Source organism: Python bivittatus, unplaced genomic scaffold (assembly GCF_059951505.1).
Source record: "Python bivittatus isolate LINGU-HERP-01145 unplaced genomic scaffold, Pbiv_v1 ctg000470_np1212, whole genome shotgun sequence".
Classification (NCBI taxonomy): domain Eukaryota; kingdom Metazoa; phylum Chordata; class Lepidosauria; order Squamata; family Pythonidae; genus Python; species Python bivittatus.
The window spans coordinates 1,845,546-1,863,132 of NW_028277065.1; the positions used below are offsets into that span (position 1 = coordinate 1,845,546).

General features: G+C 36.0%; 1 protein-coding gene across 1 annotated transcript; it reads right to left on the reverse strand.

Annotated features, from left to right (window-relative positions):
* Nucleotides 1–9,688: 9,688 nt before the first annotated feature.
* On the reverse strand, nt 9,689–10,642 carry LOC148215578 (olfactory receptor 14A16-like). The gene has a single exon (XM_088142983.1). The coding sequence runs from the start codon at nt 10,631–10,633 to the stop codon at nt 9,689–9,691; it is 945 nt and encodes a 314-aa protein (XP_087999109.1). The 5' UTR covers nt 10,634–10,642.
* Nucleotides 10,643–17,587: the final 6,945 nt, after the last annotated feature.

Sequence of the window (17,587 nt, forward strand, 5' to 3'; positions counted from 1 at the left end):
TAGTGCCATTTTCAGTCTGATAAATATAACATTCTGTTAAAATAACATCTTCTATAAAATGTGAGTGATCCTTTTCCCACAAATATTCCTCTATTCTTCTATTCTAATGTATACTACAGTCTCCCAGCCTTCTGTTTTGAATCCTGCATGTAGTTGCATGTAAAGGGGGAATTATTCAGGAGATACTTTTGTTAAATGATGTTTTGCACAAGCCTTGAATTGAGCCCTCTGCTTTTAAACTTACATCATTCTAATATTGATTCAATTTATTTTCACGACATTGTTATAAGCATTTAATTTAGGTTTCATATACTGAGATAGATAATAGGACTACATTAATAATCTCCATGAAATAGGATGTTTTTCATATATAGCAGACAGATAATTAAACTACTATACTAGATTGTACTGTACTATGCTAGATTAAGAGGCATGCTTGTATTCAGGCTGCTGGGCTTCTTCTTCTGTGGCCCTTAAATACACATATATGATCTTGTTTATAGGGAAAAAAAAGGAATTGGCATATTTTAATGGCTCTCTCTCTCTCCTTCCCAGTTCCGTGACTTTTCCCCTTTCTTTAAATTGGAAGATTGTTCCCTTCATTAAACTTACTCTCCTTTTCCCATTTGTTTGTATAATATTATCAGTAACAATCACTTGGGGACATCAGTAACAATCAAGGAGACATCAGGGAAATTCTATAATGTCTGATGACCACTGGTTGGGATTTAGAGATTCATTTTAATTTATCACTATTGCATTATTTTACAGTAGTATTTTATATTTCTCACTTTTGTAGGCTGAGACTGGATTTTAGATGTAATCCAGATATAGTATAAATGGATATGGTATATACTATTTTTCTTGCTCATTGGAGAATAGCATATAACATATCCATCTCACTCATTTTTAATATTAGTAATATCATATAGCATAAGTCTGAAATAAATTTTAAAAGATGAGAACTGAATTAGCCTTTTTCACTGCAGAGATCTCAGATTTTACCTAAAGACAATCCATTTCAGAAATTTGGGTGGGAGATATTTATGTGCCTATCTCAGTTAACATAGAGATGCTGCCTATAAATTTTTTGAATCACTTTTTTCATTTCAAGCAATGGAATTGCAGATTTGTCCTATCTGTCCTCATTCAAATTAATCAAATCTACTAGCCAAACATTATCTAATTCACATCTATTTTTGATGAACTCAATTTAATCATTTTGACTGCTAAAACATCATTTGCTGAAGTTTGTTGGCTAAAACAGCAGCTGAGATTTTAATATCTACATTAATTAGTGAAATAGCATGATAGTGTACAACAAATACTCTATTGGGTTTTGATATAATATGGAAAGATTATTCAAGTAAAATGATTGTTTCAATGCATAAATACAGTTGGTGTCCCTGTATGAGAGGTGACAGCATTTCAATTTGCTGTCCATTTTATATTAATGGAAAATTTTCGAAAGATTTTCCATTAATATATAGGTTTTATTCACCAATTAATAATTGGATATATTCTCTAGATGTCTGCATTTATTATCAGCCATTCAAATCTAAAACAAGCAAAACAAAACAAAAATGAGAGGGAAATGTTATTCTTATTTACAAGAAAAGCAAGCTGAGTGGAAAGCAACATTTTCCTTACTATGGTCAGAATATTTTTTTCTTCAAAGAGCAGCAAAGCCCTTGGAATAGGCACTAGAAGACACATCATCTGTATTTTGAAAAGGAGTTAAAATAAGTAGGCTCAAATTATCCTACTTCAGACACTTTATATGAGGACCTAGCTCTCTGAAGAAGGCTCTAATGCTGGGAAAGGTAGAAGGAAAGAGAAGATGACCAGCTGCAAGGTATGTATGTATGTATGTATGTATGTATTTATTTATTTATTTATTTATTTATTTATTTATTAAATTTGTCAATGGCCATCTCACTGTGGGGTGACTCTGGGCGGTTTATAGTAAAAATAGAATAAACATTAATTAAAATAGATAAATATTAATTAATTAATTAAAATATGCTAAAATCATAGACTCAGTTACGGTCATGGTACAGCATTAGAAGACCTGAAAGACCAGATTAGGGACAGATCATCATGGAGAAAAGCTCTCTTTGTGGACTGAACAACAAGTTGATGGCACGTAAGCAATCAAAGACAGATAAAAGGGTGAATTAACAGATCTGTAGAAAGCAATTTTTAATATTCAAACAGCTATATGTCATACAGCTAACACTTTTCTGAAAGACAGATTTTTTGCAATGCATTGTGACTCACGATCCTAGAGGTCTTTGAGCAGCAATAAATCCTCTATGGTGGTATTCCAATCTCTCGTGAGAAGCAACACATCTTACTTGCATGTTCTGTCAATTTCAGATTCAACCTGGCCTTTAAATTCATCAAGTTTCTTTTCTTCTGTGTCAGTGGTTGGAACATAATATCAAATAATTATCATATGAAATAATTATCCACAAAGTTTAATTGATATTATTTGGTCATTGACTGCATTGATGCCAAAGTTGGAAATAAAGAAGGAAACACAATTGAAATATATGGCCTAGGAAAATAATTTATCAGTTTTGCCAATCCAATGTGACTTTTTAAACATTCATTTGGGGATGACAGAGGTACCTGAACTGAGATGAATTTTACTGTTTGTGGTTATATTTGGCTTTTAAGTTGCAGGAGGCTAATAAAGTTGTAACAAACAGCGATCAAATTATCAACCACAGAAGTCAGCAAAGTGCAGCATTCTGCTCACTCAAACAACTCAAAATAGCAAGTTGCCTTCTAAGGGGAAAATAAAATTCTTGAAACACATTCATTGCGAATGTTGTAAGAGACTGAAGGAACAAGTGGAGATGTTCTGGTGGTATAAGAAAAGGCATCACAACCCAGATGTGCAAGACACAGGAAAGAAATGTTTCAAAAAGACTCTGCCCTGACAGTCATTTGCTGCAGGGCTTCTTTCAACATCATGTTTTTACCCATTATGACCAATAAAAAACCTTTCTGACATCTATGTGGTTCTGACTTCTGGTTTTTGTCAGGTTTGATGAGCTTGACAAGCATGGAACCCTCACAGCAGCTGTTTTGTGTTTGGAATATTTTAAAGTTAAAATGCTTGCACATTCCTGTCAATTCCAAAGCCATACAGGATGAATGAATAAAGAGTGGTGGGGCAGGTAGGTTGGATTGGGTACCAGAGAGGATCACCTTATTTTGTCAAGCCCATAACAGCATACTACAGTCCAAGAAAAAACAGTCACTATGAGTAGCACTAGTAAGATTTTTTGTCAAGAGAAAAGTCAAGAGACTCTGAGAGCCATTTGAAACTTTTGTTCCCAGAATTTCAAGATGAAGAGCTAACCACATTTTTTTTGCAGATAAGAAAAAAGCCTGGAAAATCCATCTGCTCATAATTAATAATATGCTTCTATTTATTCCCTAGACTCAATGATCTCGTTTACAGCCTTACTTTCAAATTGCCCAAGTGAGGCATTACCAGTGCAGAAGTTCTTTCCTTTGTAAACTATTACCCAGGGAACTTCTAAAGAGGGACATACAAGTTTTTTGTAAGATTGAAAGTTTTACATCAAAATATAGCCCATCTAAAATTCTGTGGAGCAGCAGGTTCACAGAACTCTACTCTGTTTCACTTTTTCCTGCCCACCTTTACTGCACTATAAGCTAAGCTACTGCATTTCTGGACAATGGTTTATCAGTCTTCCAGATGAGTGAATAACTGATTGAGAAGTTTACAAGTCTTCCTGTCATCTGGACTAGAAGGGAAAACAAGCAGAGCCTTTGTCAATATCAGCCACTTCCCAAATATTTCAAGTTGATAAGTGATGAAGCAATGCACTCATTTGGGAGAGAACCATAATATACCTCTTTTCAGATTAAAATCAATTGACTGCTCTTTTTATACTTTATCAGACAAACTCATCTTCTGAAAGACCATTGAACACATGTAATAAAATCTCTACTGGCCTTCCAAAAGACTAATATATCAACATATATAAGGCATCCATATAAATGCCTGAACAGTGCTTTGATGAAGGTCAGGCATTACATGGGCAGATACCTCCTTGGAAACCAGGTGTTCAGTTGCCCTTCTACTCTAAACCAAAACAGCCATGGAGGGCAGTGCCTAGTAAACAGAAGGAAAGGGCTATGCCCACAGCAGACTCAAGCAGCCAATAGGAACTCCACTGAGCAGCCCCTTACATGGTAAAGACGAGGATTGTGAGTGGGGCATTGTAGACTGTTTGTATTGCAAGATTTGGGTCCAGAAATGATAGAAAACACTCGTTGAAATGGGAACAGCTAAGGGTGAACATAGTCTGTCTCCACAGTAGGCTAGGGATGAGAAAAAGGTTATATATCATGAGGACATGTCATCTACAACAGTGTTTTTTCCCACTTGGCAACTTTAAGATGTGTGGACTTCAGCTCCCAGAATTTCCCAGCCAGCATGGGAATGAAGTTATGACAGTGCTGAAAAAGTATTTTTATGACCAGACCTTACACTTACAACTGTCACAGCATCCCTGTGGTCATGTGATCAAGATTTGGGCACTTGGCAACCAGTAGGTGGTTATGATCATTGCTGCATCATGTGCTCACATGATTGCCATTTGTGTGATTCACAGCTGGCTTCTGACAAGCGGAGCCAATGGAGAAGTCAGCAGTAAAGTTGTAAGTCATGGTCATGTGACACCTCGCTTAACGACTGTGTTGCTTAACGATAGAGTTGCCATTGCTAATTGTGGTTTTTAAATGAGGACTACCTGTAATTTGCATTCCTTTCCTCAGATATTTCACTTAAATATTCAGCTTCCCTGTTTTGACAATCTTCTTCCAATAACTTTCCAGGTGGGGCTGATGCAATTGGAAATCTATAATTGATAATTGAATTGAAACAGGCTGCCTATCCATTTCCTAGGGGTATTTGTAGACAGTTGGACTAATGGGAAAGGTAACTATAGCAATTTACAAAATTTTTATTATTTGAGATGAATCACAATGTTGTAAATAGAATGCTTGACTGGACATAGTTACATTTGATCTGGGTACAAGTCAACCTTTGGTCAAGAAATTCAATAGTCAAAATTCCTCAATCCATCCTAAATTCAGAGTTTTACTTTTGTTAGGGGGAAAAAAAGTGTGTATGATAGTAACAAACACTCTGAGTTGCTGAAAAACAGGCAATGTAGAAATATAATACAGACTTAGAATGACAAGAAACTGTAAAAATAACAAACCAAGTTTTCTTTTATGTCTGAAAGACTCTCTTACTTGGTGTTAAAATAACCAGATAGAAATTATAATAAGTTTTGAGTATCTTTGACTATATTTTGATGCTGAATCAGGTTCTTGCTTTTCTGAAGAGATGATGGGAATAGGGCAGCTGGGTTCATTTGCAAAATAAAAGTAGCAAAAGATACTGAAGAAAATTGAAAACCCACCATAATATTTTCTACTATCATGGGAATTGCTTATATTCAGAAACAATCAGAAAATCTGTTTCTAGTAGTGCTAGAAACTTAAGCAGAAATTTGCTTAAGGTAGTTTTGTGTATACATGATCCCAGCTGGAAGATCAACACACTCTTTTTTTGACCAATTCACCAGGCATCCATGTCTAAATGAATTCAAAAGTATTGAGTCAAAATTTGAAATAGGTCATGATCTATTCCAGTTATATTTTTCAGCTTCTTGAACTTGAGGATGATACAAAGCTTCTTAGCAGACAGAGTTTTTTGTCTATATTCTAGATTCTAAGAATCATTTCATACAGTATATCCAAATGCCAGTTTGTGTACTTTTCACGTAGTACAGGTACATTCATTGTTCAAAATCTCCTTTTAGCAGAATATTATGCATTTTTAAATTATGGTCCTGGGAATGAACTGGGCGATGTAAACAATAGTTTAAACAACATGGCCTTGTATTCTGTGATAGGTTCTTAGTACTCTGGGAAGTTAAAAGTGATTAAATAATTGGGCCAATTATTTTCTAGATTGCAAGTGGCAAACCAACTTTAAATGAATGCAATTAAGAACTCACTTATATGCTTATTCTGTCCAATGCCAACTTTCTCTCTCTTCCTTTTTTTCAAATTATAAGTATCTGATTTTTCAGGCCCAGGTCATGGGGCCATAAAAGTTGTGTATTATTAACTCATCTTCTTTTTGCAATCACTTGCATATATGGCTGTTATGGAAACCAACATCTTAGTCACAATCACAATCCAGCAGGAGTCTGAGTGGCTTTCTTTTTTGCTTCATGACCTTTGTAGTCCTGCAATGTTTGATTTTCTTCCCCTTCCTCATGCTTTCAAACACATATATGAAACTGATCCCTCCCTGGGATAATAACGATCTTGTGTCCTCTTGCATTTTGCTGCTGCAATGTTTTCATTACACTGTTTTTATGGAGGTATAGACATGAAAAGGCTGCAATAAATCACTGACACACATGCATACACACTGTTCCATTCAGGATTCCAAATAAAACTTCTCCACAAAATGGCTGCTTCTTCTTTTTTCAAGCACATACTGGAGAGTTTAACATCTCCTAGGTCACTAGGTCAATTGTCAGAATGCTTGTTCATGGAAGGTTTGTCCTAGTATTCCATTGGAATCAATATCTCTGTAACTTAAAATAATTATACCATCTTCTGTAATCAGGGATGCTAGTGAATAGGCTGCGCTCTTGTTTGTGATATGCCTTGTGGGACTTCTAGAAAGCTCCCTCAACCCCCTCTATTTAAGGCTAAACATATTAAATTACTTCAGTCCTGACGTGTAGGACTTACTTTCTAACTCCCCGATCATATTTGATGAAAAGAAAGGAAGTTTTAGACAGTAAGGATTCAGAAGCAGGTGACAGCACCAAGCTCCTATAGATACGTTTGGATGTCTAAAGAATAATGGCAAATCATTCTTCTAATCACTATCAAAAAGACCTCTGTGGATGCAGTCACCAGGAGTTAAGTTCATTTTGGGTGCATCTTTAACTTTTAATATGAATCAAGATTCTGAAATAATGACTATGATTTGAATGTGGAGGTTGAAGATCTCTGAAAAGAAGGACTCTTCCATTCTGATTTCATGTACATTTTACATTTTCCCTAGGAAACAATTTTTGCTGGTGTTTGAAATGTTTCAAAAGTATTTAAACACCCAACATTGGGGGGAGGAAGGACAAAAAAAAAAAAATGTCTGATGAAGGATCAGGACACTTAAATCATAAATATGGGTTGTAGATAGATCACAAAAACTCTGAAACATTGCAGAATCAAGTTCTCCCCTTGAAAAGTCAGAGATTAACACCAAGATTTCAAATATTAATCTGAGCATTAGCAGTATTCCTGTCAGGATTGACATTCTGACCACTTTAGACACATGAATGTGAAGACCGATAACAGATTTCAAGAGATACGTTGCTTGACTTACCTAATTTTCCTGCAATTTACATCTTTTAATTCCTATTCAAAATCATAAAAAAAAAAAACTATTTATTTATTTATTTCAATTTATATGACTGCCCTTCTCACAACAGTGACTGACTGGGTTTAAAACTTAATATAAAACTTAATATAACCAAAAGATGATGATCATGATAATGATGATGATATATAACAGCACCCAACAGCAATCACCATATATAAACATCCTTCTTGAGGACCCAGTTAATCTCCTAACTGCCATGCCTGGGAATACAAGTACATTTTAAGGCTTTTCAAGATGCCAGCAGAAATGGGGTCAACTAGATATCAAGGGGTATGGTGTTCCAGAGGATATCTGCTGCAACAGAAAAGGCCCACTTCCTGTCTAATTAGATGACATTCCATGATAGATAGGACCTGGAGCATGCCTATTCTGCAGGGGCATGTAGAAACATTTGGAGAAAGGGGTCCCTCAAATAACCGACCCATGAAGGGCTTTACAAGTGACAACCAGCACTTAGAATTGTACTCATAATCACATTGGAAGGTAGTGTAGCTTATGGAACAGGTGTAACATGGGCATACCAGGGTACTCCAATAACTACTTGCCACATTCTAGACAAGATTATGCTTCCAGATGTTCTTCAAGGACAGGCCCATGCACAGTATATTGAAATAAACTGCTCAGAAAGTGACCGAGGCATGACCAACCATGAGTAGTGCCTCCCAATCTAGCAAGGATGCAGTTGGCACACAAATGTAACTATGCAAAAGTTTTCTTGGCCATGGCTGCCTCTTGCTCCTCTAATAGGAGCCACGAGTCCAAGAGAATTCCCAAATTGTGCACTGGTTCTGTTTGAGGTAGTGCCACCCCAACAAAACCAAAAATGGCAAACCACTAGTTTCAGGAAACCCTAAAACGCAGCATCACTCAATAGATGCCTCCCCCATTCAGACCGCCACAGCCTCCAGTCACTGAGAAAGCATATTGACTGTATCATCTGGTCAGCCCAGGATGGAGATATATAACTGAGTATCATCAGGATTATGGCAGATGATCTTATCAAGTGGGTTCATATAGATGTTAAACAGGAGCAGGGAAAGTATCTTAATAACTCCACGAAGAAGAGGCCTTGGGCTAGATTTCTCCATCTGCTATCAACATCAACTGAAACTGGTGCTGCAGGAAGAACTACCATAGCACATTCCCCTTCACTTCCAACCCCTGAGCCAGTCAAGAAGGATACCATGACCAATAGTATTGAAAGCCACCAAATGGTTAAGGCAATTTAGGATGAACACACCATCACCATCCCAGTTCTGCCAGAGGTCATCCATAAGCAGATTCAATGCTACCAAGAGGTCACAAACCTGGGCCTGAAACCTGACTAGAAGGACAATCTGCTTCCTCCAGGATTCTCTGAAGATGCAGTAAAACCACCTTCTTAACCACCTTCGCTTAAGAGGAAAGGATAGGTTGAAAGTTGTCCAATATGGTTGGATCCAAGTATGGTTTCTTGATGTAGGGGTACACCAATCCCTAATAAAGTCAAGAATTCTTTAGTCAAAATTCATCAGCGTATACTAAATTTATAGGCAATTGGATTAACAAGCAACATAATTACATCTAGCAAATTGAAGAGTTTTGCTTTCTTGGTTAAAAAAAAAAAAGGCAAGGGTATTGAAAAACAGTGTCTTCAACTATTAAGGAGAAGACAGGATACAAATACATACATCAGTAAAAATTAATTTAAATATAATCAGCATAATGAATATATTTGCATGATATGTTCAATAGTCTCCAGAATATGGGCAGATTATCTGAGCAAATAAATATGCAGTACGATACACAAACTTTTCATAATGTGGATATATGAAAGAGAAATAAAGAAAAAGTGAAGTAATGTTAGAGAAGGCCATTTAGGCTACTAAGGGCATCATGCCATGACTTTCACATGTGTGGCTATTAAGATTCTAAACCATAGGTAGTACAGAGAACTGGAAAAAAAAAATAAAGTTATGGAAACTGGTCACTTTAGAGAAACTATTCCTGAACACCAGCACACATAACATTAATGTCCCTTATAAAAAGCTTGGAATATTACTGAAAATATTAGTGGGAACATGAGAGGAAGTTGCTGTGGGAAGTGCAAAATCGTCCTAAATAAGGCACAAGAACATTTCATAACTAGAGCTTATAACTTATGTTTGTATAATATGGCATATGAAGTCATTGTATTTTTAAAGAAAGGAAATAAACCACCTTTGTTCCTATGTTCCACATGGCTTCCTGAATAACCTTGTTCCTGAAGCTATAAATGATGGGATTCAGTAGTGGTGGCAAAAGTGTATAGAAAACAGCAGAAAGCAAATCTACAATATGTGAGGAAGGACCTTTTGATCTCATGTAAGAAAATATTGCAGTGCTGAGAAATAAAGAAAAGACAATCAGGTGGGGGGTGCAGGTTGAGAAGGCTTTGTATCTGCCTTGAATGGATCGGATCTTCAGCACAGCTGAGAAGATGTAGCCATAAGAAACGAAAATGATGCCACAACAAATTGAACTAACTACAATTACAATCACAAAAATCAGTATTTGGCTAGGTCTTGTATCAGTGCAAGAAATCTTCTGTAACTGAGGGACATCACAGAAAAATTGCTCAATGCTATGTGACCTGCAGTATTCCCACCGAAATACAATTACAGTTTCTAGCAATGCATGGATCAGACAGGTGAGCCAGGAAGCAGCCGCCATTTGCAGACAAGCATCCCAGTTCAGGATAAGGCTATACTGCAGAGGATGGCAAATGGCCACAAAACGGTCATAAGCCATGATGGTGAGCAAGGCAATCTCAGAACCTGCAAAGGTGAAAACCAAGAAGACTTGGGCAGCACATCCAGCAAAGGTGATCACTTTGTTATCTGTCAAGGAAGTATCCATAGATTTGGGGATGGTGGTTGAGATGAAGCAAATGTCTGAAAGTGACAGGTTGACTAAAAAGAAATACATTGGAGTGTGAAGGGAGCAGTTCAGAGCCACTGTGATAACCAGGAGGACATTCCCCATGATGGCTATTAAGTAAATGAAGAAAAACATCACAAAATGCATAATTCGCACATCATGGTCACTGGAAAATCCCATCAGAAGGAATTCTGTCAGAGTCGATTGATTCATTTCACTTCTTTCAGACTTTGCAGGAAAAAGAGATGAGAGTGCACGGTTAGCAGAGGAAAAAATTAAAATCTGAGGTTTTGCTAAACATTATTATATTGCCTGTTAAAAAGAGATCAGTAAGGAAATTAATAAATAAGGAAAACATCAAAACGTATTGGCTTTGCAATAGGAGTAACAGTCTCTTTGGCAACCCACTTCTTGCCCTCACTAGTTAACAAGAAAATGTAATCCCGTGATAGTGAAAATATAATAGCGAACTAAAATCACTTTGAGAAACATAATGCATGCTGATGGAGTTTCAAAATGTCAGTGCTTTACAATGAGGTGTTGTTGTTGTTGTTGTTATTGCTGTCATTGGAAGATGTGCTCCCTTGGGAGAAACAGCAATAATAAAAACTGAGGACGTACAGAATGGACTCAAGGAAAGCTCTGAAACCATTTTTCAGAATCTTTCAAATAATCCTTTCTCACTTGTTCTCATTTTTGTTTCTCATGAACAAATAGAAATAACATGTTTTGTTATTTTGCATATATCTAACTAATCAAATTTAAGTGTAATTAACTTCCATCTGATTTACTTCTGGTAGTTGGGTATAAATTCTTCCTGGATTTTATTTTATAAACACACAGAAAAAAAACCAAAGCTATCTATCTATCTATCTATCTATCTATCTATCTATCTATCTATCTATCTATCTATCTATCTTCATTTTATTAAAGATTTTAGAAAGAATATAAAACTAACACAAAAGGAAAAGGAAAAGAAATCAAAGGGAAATGCAAGAAAGGATAAAGAAAGTAAAGAAAAAGTGGAAAAAAAGGAAAAAAAGATACAAAGAAGTAACTAACTTCCAATTTCCTTTACAGCAGTTATGAGGACAATTATAAGTTTACCTGTTACTCTATGGCTACATCATACTTCTTTCTATCCTCTATTCTGTTTAATCATCAAAATCATATATCATCAGTTCATTTTTTTTCTGTTTCATGCAAAAAGTCTACAAGGGGTTTCCAGTCAGCAATAAATGTATATATTGTCTTTTCCTTGATCAAAGAAATCAATTTAGCCACCTCAGGAAGTCCCATAATTTTCACCAACTATTCTTCCATTGTGGGTAATGTTTCTATGTTTGTGCATGCAAGAATTACGTGCAAAAACAAAGTTCCATGACTCTTTTCCTACTGTTTATCTGTGAGTTCCAAAACATAAGCTCTGACTTCAATTGTATATTAGTATATTTACTTCTCATTTGGTGCATAAATTCCCAGTATCAAAGTCTTAGCCCCATGCAAATTAACTTCCATCCCAACAAATCTCCCATATTCATCAGTCAATACAAGTCCTGGTTTCAGTTGGGGATTTATATACAAAACAGTGCTCTCTCTCTCTCTCTTTCTTTCAGCTGAAATAAATTCTTCACCTGATTTTTTATGAATCACATATTTTATATCCTTTTTTCCAATGTGTGTCTCTTTTGGGCTGGCTGGCTAGCTAGCTATTTATTTATTTATTTATTTATTTATTTATTTATTTATTTATGAACTATTTTCTCCTCTTCCGAGGACCATTTGCTCCATTTACATTCCACATTAAACATTTGTAATCCATCATCAGATCAGAAATTTAGAAAAGTCTATACCTGTAGTGCCTAATGCAGTATTCTTTCAGCTTCTTGTTGCACCTGTTGAAGTTTTTGTGTAAACTTTATCATGAATACTGGAAAGTAGGAGTCAGTACTTGATTTTTTCTCCCTTTATTCTAGCAAGCAATTAACAGAGATAAGAAAGTTAACCTACTGCTGATTCCATAATATTCATATTCATTTGCAACACTGACAGTAAAAAAAAAAGGGAGGGTGAATACTTAGATGGAATTTAATTATGGAAGGACACTAAAATCATGGTATTGAAAATGGAGCAAAGCTGCAAGTATGGGGGTGTTTTAGAAGGAACCAATATTTGTAGGCCCATTGAAAAGAAAAATAAATGTCAAATATGTAAAACCAGTTAGAAATATTTTAAAATTGAATGTGGGTGGTGGTAGTACAATTCAAGCCATTAATTGTTTAAGTTGTTCTTGTAATACTATTCAGCATATATTGCTGACTTGACACACATGGAACTAGGTGCTTTACAATGCATGAATTATTTTATTTATATTTCAAATTTGGTCACTGCCCATCTCACTAGGAAGTGGGTCTGGGCAGTTTACAGTTTTTAAACAAATGCTTATGGCAATTTATCCCACACGATACCCCAAAAGCAACAAAGGTTATTTGTATTTACCAAGGGAAATGGTGGTTGTGGTTTGTTGCAACTGAAGCTGACAGTGGAGTGAAAAATCAGAAGTCTAACTGATTACCTAACAAAAAGTAAAGAGAGGAAGTTAACAAATGTTTGCAAGGAAAATATTATGAATTTTACAACATCAGAGTGGCATACAAAACTGATCAGTTAGAATGGCAGGTGGAACACTGGAAACATAAGCATCCATGTTCAACACCTGAAAGAAAGTGAAGGCAAGTTAAATAGCAAAACCTGGTGATGGCTTCAAACTGGATCCATCAAGGAGGAAAGAAAAAGCTTAATATTTGCAGGACAAGAACAAGCACTAGTAACAAATGTTATAAAAAAATTAAGAACTGGAAACAAACTCCAATGCAGGTTATGCAGAGAAAGATGAGACTATTGACTACCTGATCAGTGCCTGTAGTAAACTTCATGCCTCAAAATGTTGATATGGTCATAATGTTGAAAAAATGATCCACAATGGCCATGTTTAAAAAAAGGGGGGGGAGGGATTTCCAAATTCAAATGGACTGACAGTAAGAACACAACATGCTGGAGGTGACAGTAGTCGAGAAAAACAAGTATTACTAATAGGTGAGGAAAAAGCTGTAAAATATCAGGATTAACAATGGAAATGCAGAAATTATGGACTAAATACACAATTATTTTCCCTTACTGGAGCATTAGGAGCTACAACAATGGCATTGTCAAAACAGGTGACAAACATTAGAATTATTTGATCTCAAAACATGTAGTTACAGTAAACAGCTATGCTTGGAGAAAGAGAGAGAGAGGGAGAGAGAGAATTTGGACAGTTCTTTGGCTTTGAATTAAATTAAAATGAAATACTCATTTTTGCTGAGTATTTTTCAAAACAAACAAACTTGATGATGATAGCAAACAAACATAAACCTATTCTTGTGTTAATTTTATTCTAATACCCTGATTTTTATACATTTTTTGAATTTGAAATCATGACTGCCTACAATTTTAATTTTTACCTGACAATGCTGTAAGAAGATGTTACTTCCTTGAAGAAAACCAAGCATCACTTACAGGTGTGGCCATACCAAATAACACAAGAGTGGTTCAAAAGGAATTAGAAAAAAAAATGTAAAAGATCAAGATTTAACAATGGGAATACAGAGCTTATGGAATAAATAAGCAGCTATTTTACCCCCATCATTGTTGTAGCATCGGAAGCTATAAGAATGGAACTGTCAAAACAGTTGCAAAGTTAGAATGATTGGTTACAGCAGCATTTGGATAATCCGTAGGCTTTAGGATAAAGCTTGAATTGGCACTAAAATACTAGCATTTGCTGAGTATTCTTCAAATGATGATGATGATGTTGATGATGATGATAGCAGCCAAACAGAAATGCACCCTTTGTATTAATTCTTTTCCTGCTTTTTATACTAATTGAAATCCTGAGTGCCTGTAATGTTAAATTTTAGCTGTGTCAGTGCTGTGGAAGGATGTTACTTACCTCTCCTTGAAAGACTGGTAATGCCAATATGTTTGAACGTCTATCATCTTTAATATAAGAAAACTCTGCTATAGGGAGCTGGTAGAGGTTGAAATAATGTCATCTTTCTTTTCCATTATACTTCTGGGAGTCAGTCCTTGGAGAAAATCTCAGATTGCATGATGATGTCCAAATAAGTGTAATGACTATCTATGTTTTCTGCAAAACTTTTCTATCTTAAAGGTCCTGACTGACTCTTCATTTCAGTCTTGCTTCTGCAAGAATGGAATATTATGTTTACGGTACACTATAACACACCAAATATCCCCCCACACCTGCAGTTTCCTTCCTTGAAGAACGGTTTAAAATAGAAAATATGAAAACTCTTGAATATCATATCATACTGTTGAGTCCGGTTCTTAGTTTTCTGAAGAAGGGAGACAATAAAATAATTGGGACCACTTCTAAAATATAAGTAGGAAAGATACATTGAAGACTATTTTGCACTGACATTTGTGATGCGCTGTTAACCTCACACCTAATTAAATATTCTGATCACGCCAATCACTGTATTTAAAAGTTTTCCTTTCAGATTCAAATGAGTCTATTTCCTTAAATGTGGCCAATTTTTGTCATGTAATATATAAGATGCATAGCCCTTTGACTGATCTGTTTGCCTCACTGGTTAATCAATATCAACTTTATGTAAGCAAGGTGTTTTATGGATGGTCATTGACCACAATAAAGATTCTTCTTCCACATCAAAATGGCAGTTCTAAGGAGCCTTCCTTTGTCTGGCTACACGCTTATCTCTTGTGTTCCTTTCAACCCTCCTCTGCATATCACCTTATCCAGTCTAAACTGTAGTAGAAGAGTGACTACTACTTTTAGTCCCTACTGCTTTAGAAGATGGCTAGTAAAAGTTTATAGAATACCCAAATTGCAAGCCACAGAATAACAGCTCAGAGAAGTATTCTGCTTCTCAGCACAACTCAAAACAATTAAGATGATCTAAGATGAAAACAAAATTCCTGAAACAAAAGCATTTTATTTGTTATATACATCATGATAAGAACTCTTCTCCCTGAATTTCCCACCATTGTTTTTCTCTTGCTTTTTGTGAGAATAGAAGTGACTTTAGTTACGCTAACCTTCTTTAAGTTAAGTTATTTAGTTTCTTTGTCTATAGCAAACCAAGACCATAAGAAGCAAGCACCTGTCCAAAGCAACCACTCTGTTTCCAGGAACTTGATTTGTTATCTGTGATCGGTAATGTTTTGCTCATAATCCCAAACCAATTTTAGACTGCTTTTGAAAAAGTAGGTTAAGCAAGCTACACATCCCTTAGTGCATATGTGATATAGTTTCTGAACATGTTTGATGATATAAGCAGGACTTACATCAAATCATGTGACAGAAAACTATTTTCTGAGTCTTTGTCTTTCCATTTCCCATGCTATAATAGGTTATTGGCCCTCGGTTGCAAAATAAAATAATGTTGTAGCTCTCTCTAGTTCTACCTTTACTGGATTTGGAAGAAAATTCCAGAGCACAAAGTTGAAATGCTTTATGCATCCTTATCTGTGAATTGCAAAGACATGCAGGGTTTGTTTTCTTGTTTGAAATCTAGAGCATAATATTAGGCCTATTCTTGTAATCATGTTCATATGCATTCTTGCAGTCTTTGAGCTGGTAAAGAAGATGCCATCATAAATTGCACTCTCTGATAGCTGAACCTTTATTTTTCTCAGTAAAGGGACTTGCAAATGTTCTTAGAACTCTACTGTGGGACAATTTAACTTCAGTGATTGGTAGCTATAGCACTTTCAGTGAATTCTATCCCACATCATTCTGTCCATCCCCTACTACATCAACTATAGACTGGCTATCTCTGGACTTAGGTTTGCTAGTCATTCAGAAGGCTGGCAGATTGGTGACAGGTTTGCCAATCTTTGCATTATTGTATGACACTTGGACATGAAGGAGAACTAGCAGAACTCTTGTCAAGAAGATTGTTGAAAGGGATTTGGTGTAGCTTTCTACAATGTTTTTGGATACTGCCTGACCTTCCAAGAATCTGGACTTGAAGTTTACTAGTCCCTTCCCAGTGGTTCAGCAAATAAACTCAGTGGCCTTTTGTTTCTAATTGCCAACATCAATGAAGGTTCATCCTGTTTTCCATTGATCATTGCTTGTGCAGCAGATGCCCCTCTGCAGCTTATGAACTAGAACAGCTCCACCCTTAACCCCCCATCCTGGTGGATGGGGAAGAACAGCATGACATGGAGGCTATTCTGGACTCTAGACACAAGGGGACATGTTTGGAATACCTGATTCAGTGGAAGGGCTATCCAAAGTCAGAGAGCTCATGGGAGAATGGAACAGATGTGCATGCCCCATAAGTTGAATGCCAATTTTATCTGCAATTCCCAGGGAAACACCATCCATGTGAGCTGCCACCATTACAAGGGACTTGAATATCCCACACTGAACAAGATTTTGGATTGTTTGGAATGGCTAGAGTTTGTGTGTATATGTGTGTGTGTGTGTGTGTGTGAATTCATTCCAGAGCAACAAGATAACATTCAGAAGCTACTCTGGCAAATGCCTCCCTGATTCAATGAAGTACAAGAAGTGGTAGGAGTAACAGCACAATCAGATATAATTTGAAATCTAAAAAAAAAAGGCAACAGATCTCTAACCTAATTTCTAATGGTATTTGGAGACAGTTGGTCTAACAGCAAAAGTCATTTTAGCAATCTGCACCTTCTTCCTCTTCCTCTTCTCCTCTCCTTTACTTCCTCCTTCTTCCTTGCCTTATTTTTGGAAGTGTGGGGTTATAGATGGAGTGCTAGATTGGATTCCAGATCAGAGATTTCATTTTCTTAGGAAAAATGGTGGGTGGGTAACAAAGTGGAATGATTTAAACTAGAAATGAGTGCATTAATAAACAGTAATAATGATTCCAAATATCACCTCTATAATGGACATATGTTAAATAGTCCCTAGACCATGCACAGATTATTTTGAGTCAACAGTTAGACAGTCCAGTATACATGAACCTCTCTGTGTAAAGGACTCAGAGGGTGTTCCAAAAATATTAGTGAGAAAGTGAGAACTTGCAATTGGAGGACAGAAATCATTAGAAATTTCCATAGATAGAGTTATGTCTTCAAGATGTGTATTAAGCAAAGACA

Coding starts and splice junctions, on each gene's coding strand:
- LOC148215578 (XM_088142983.1), bottom strand. CDS start 10,633: ATGAATCAATCGACTCTGACAGAATTCCTTCTGATGGGATTTTCCAGT.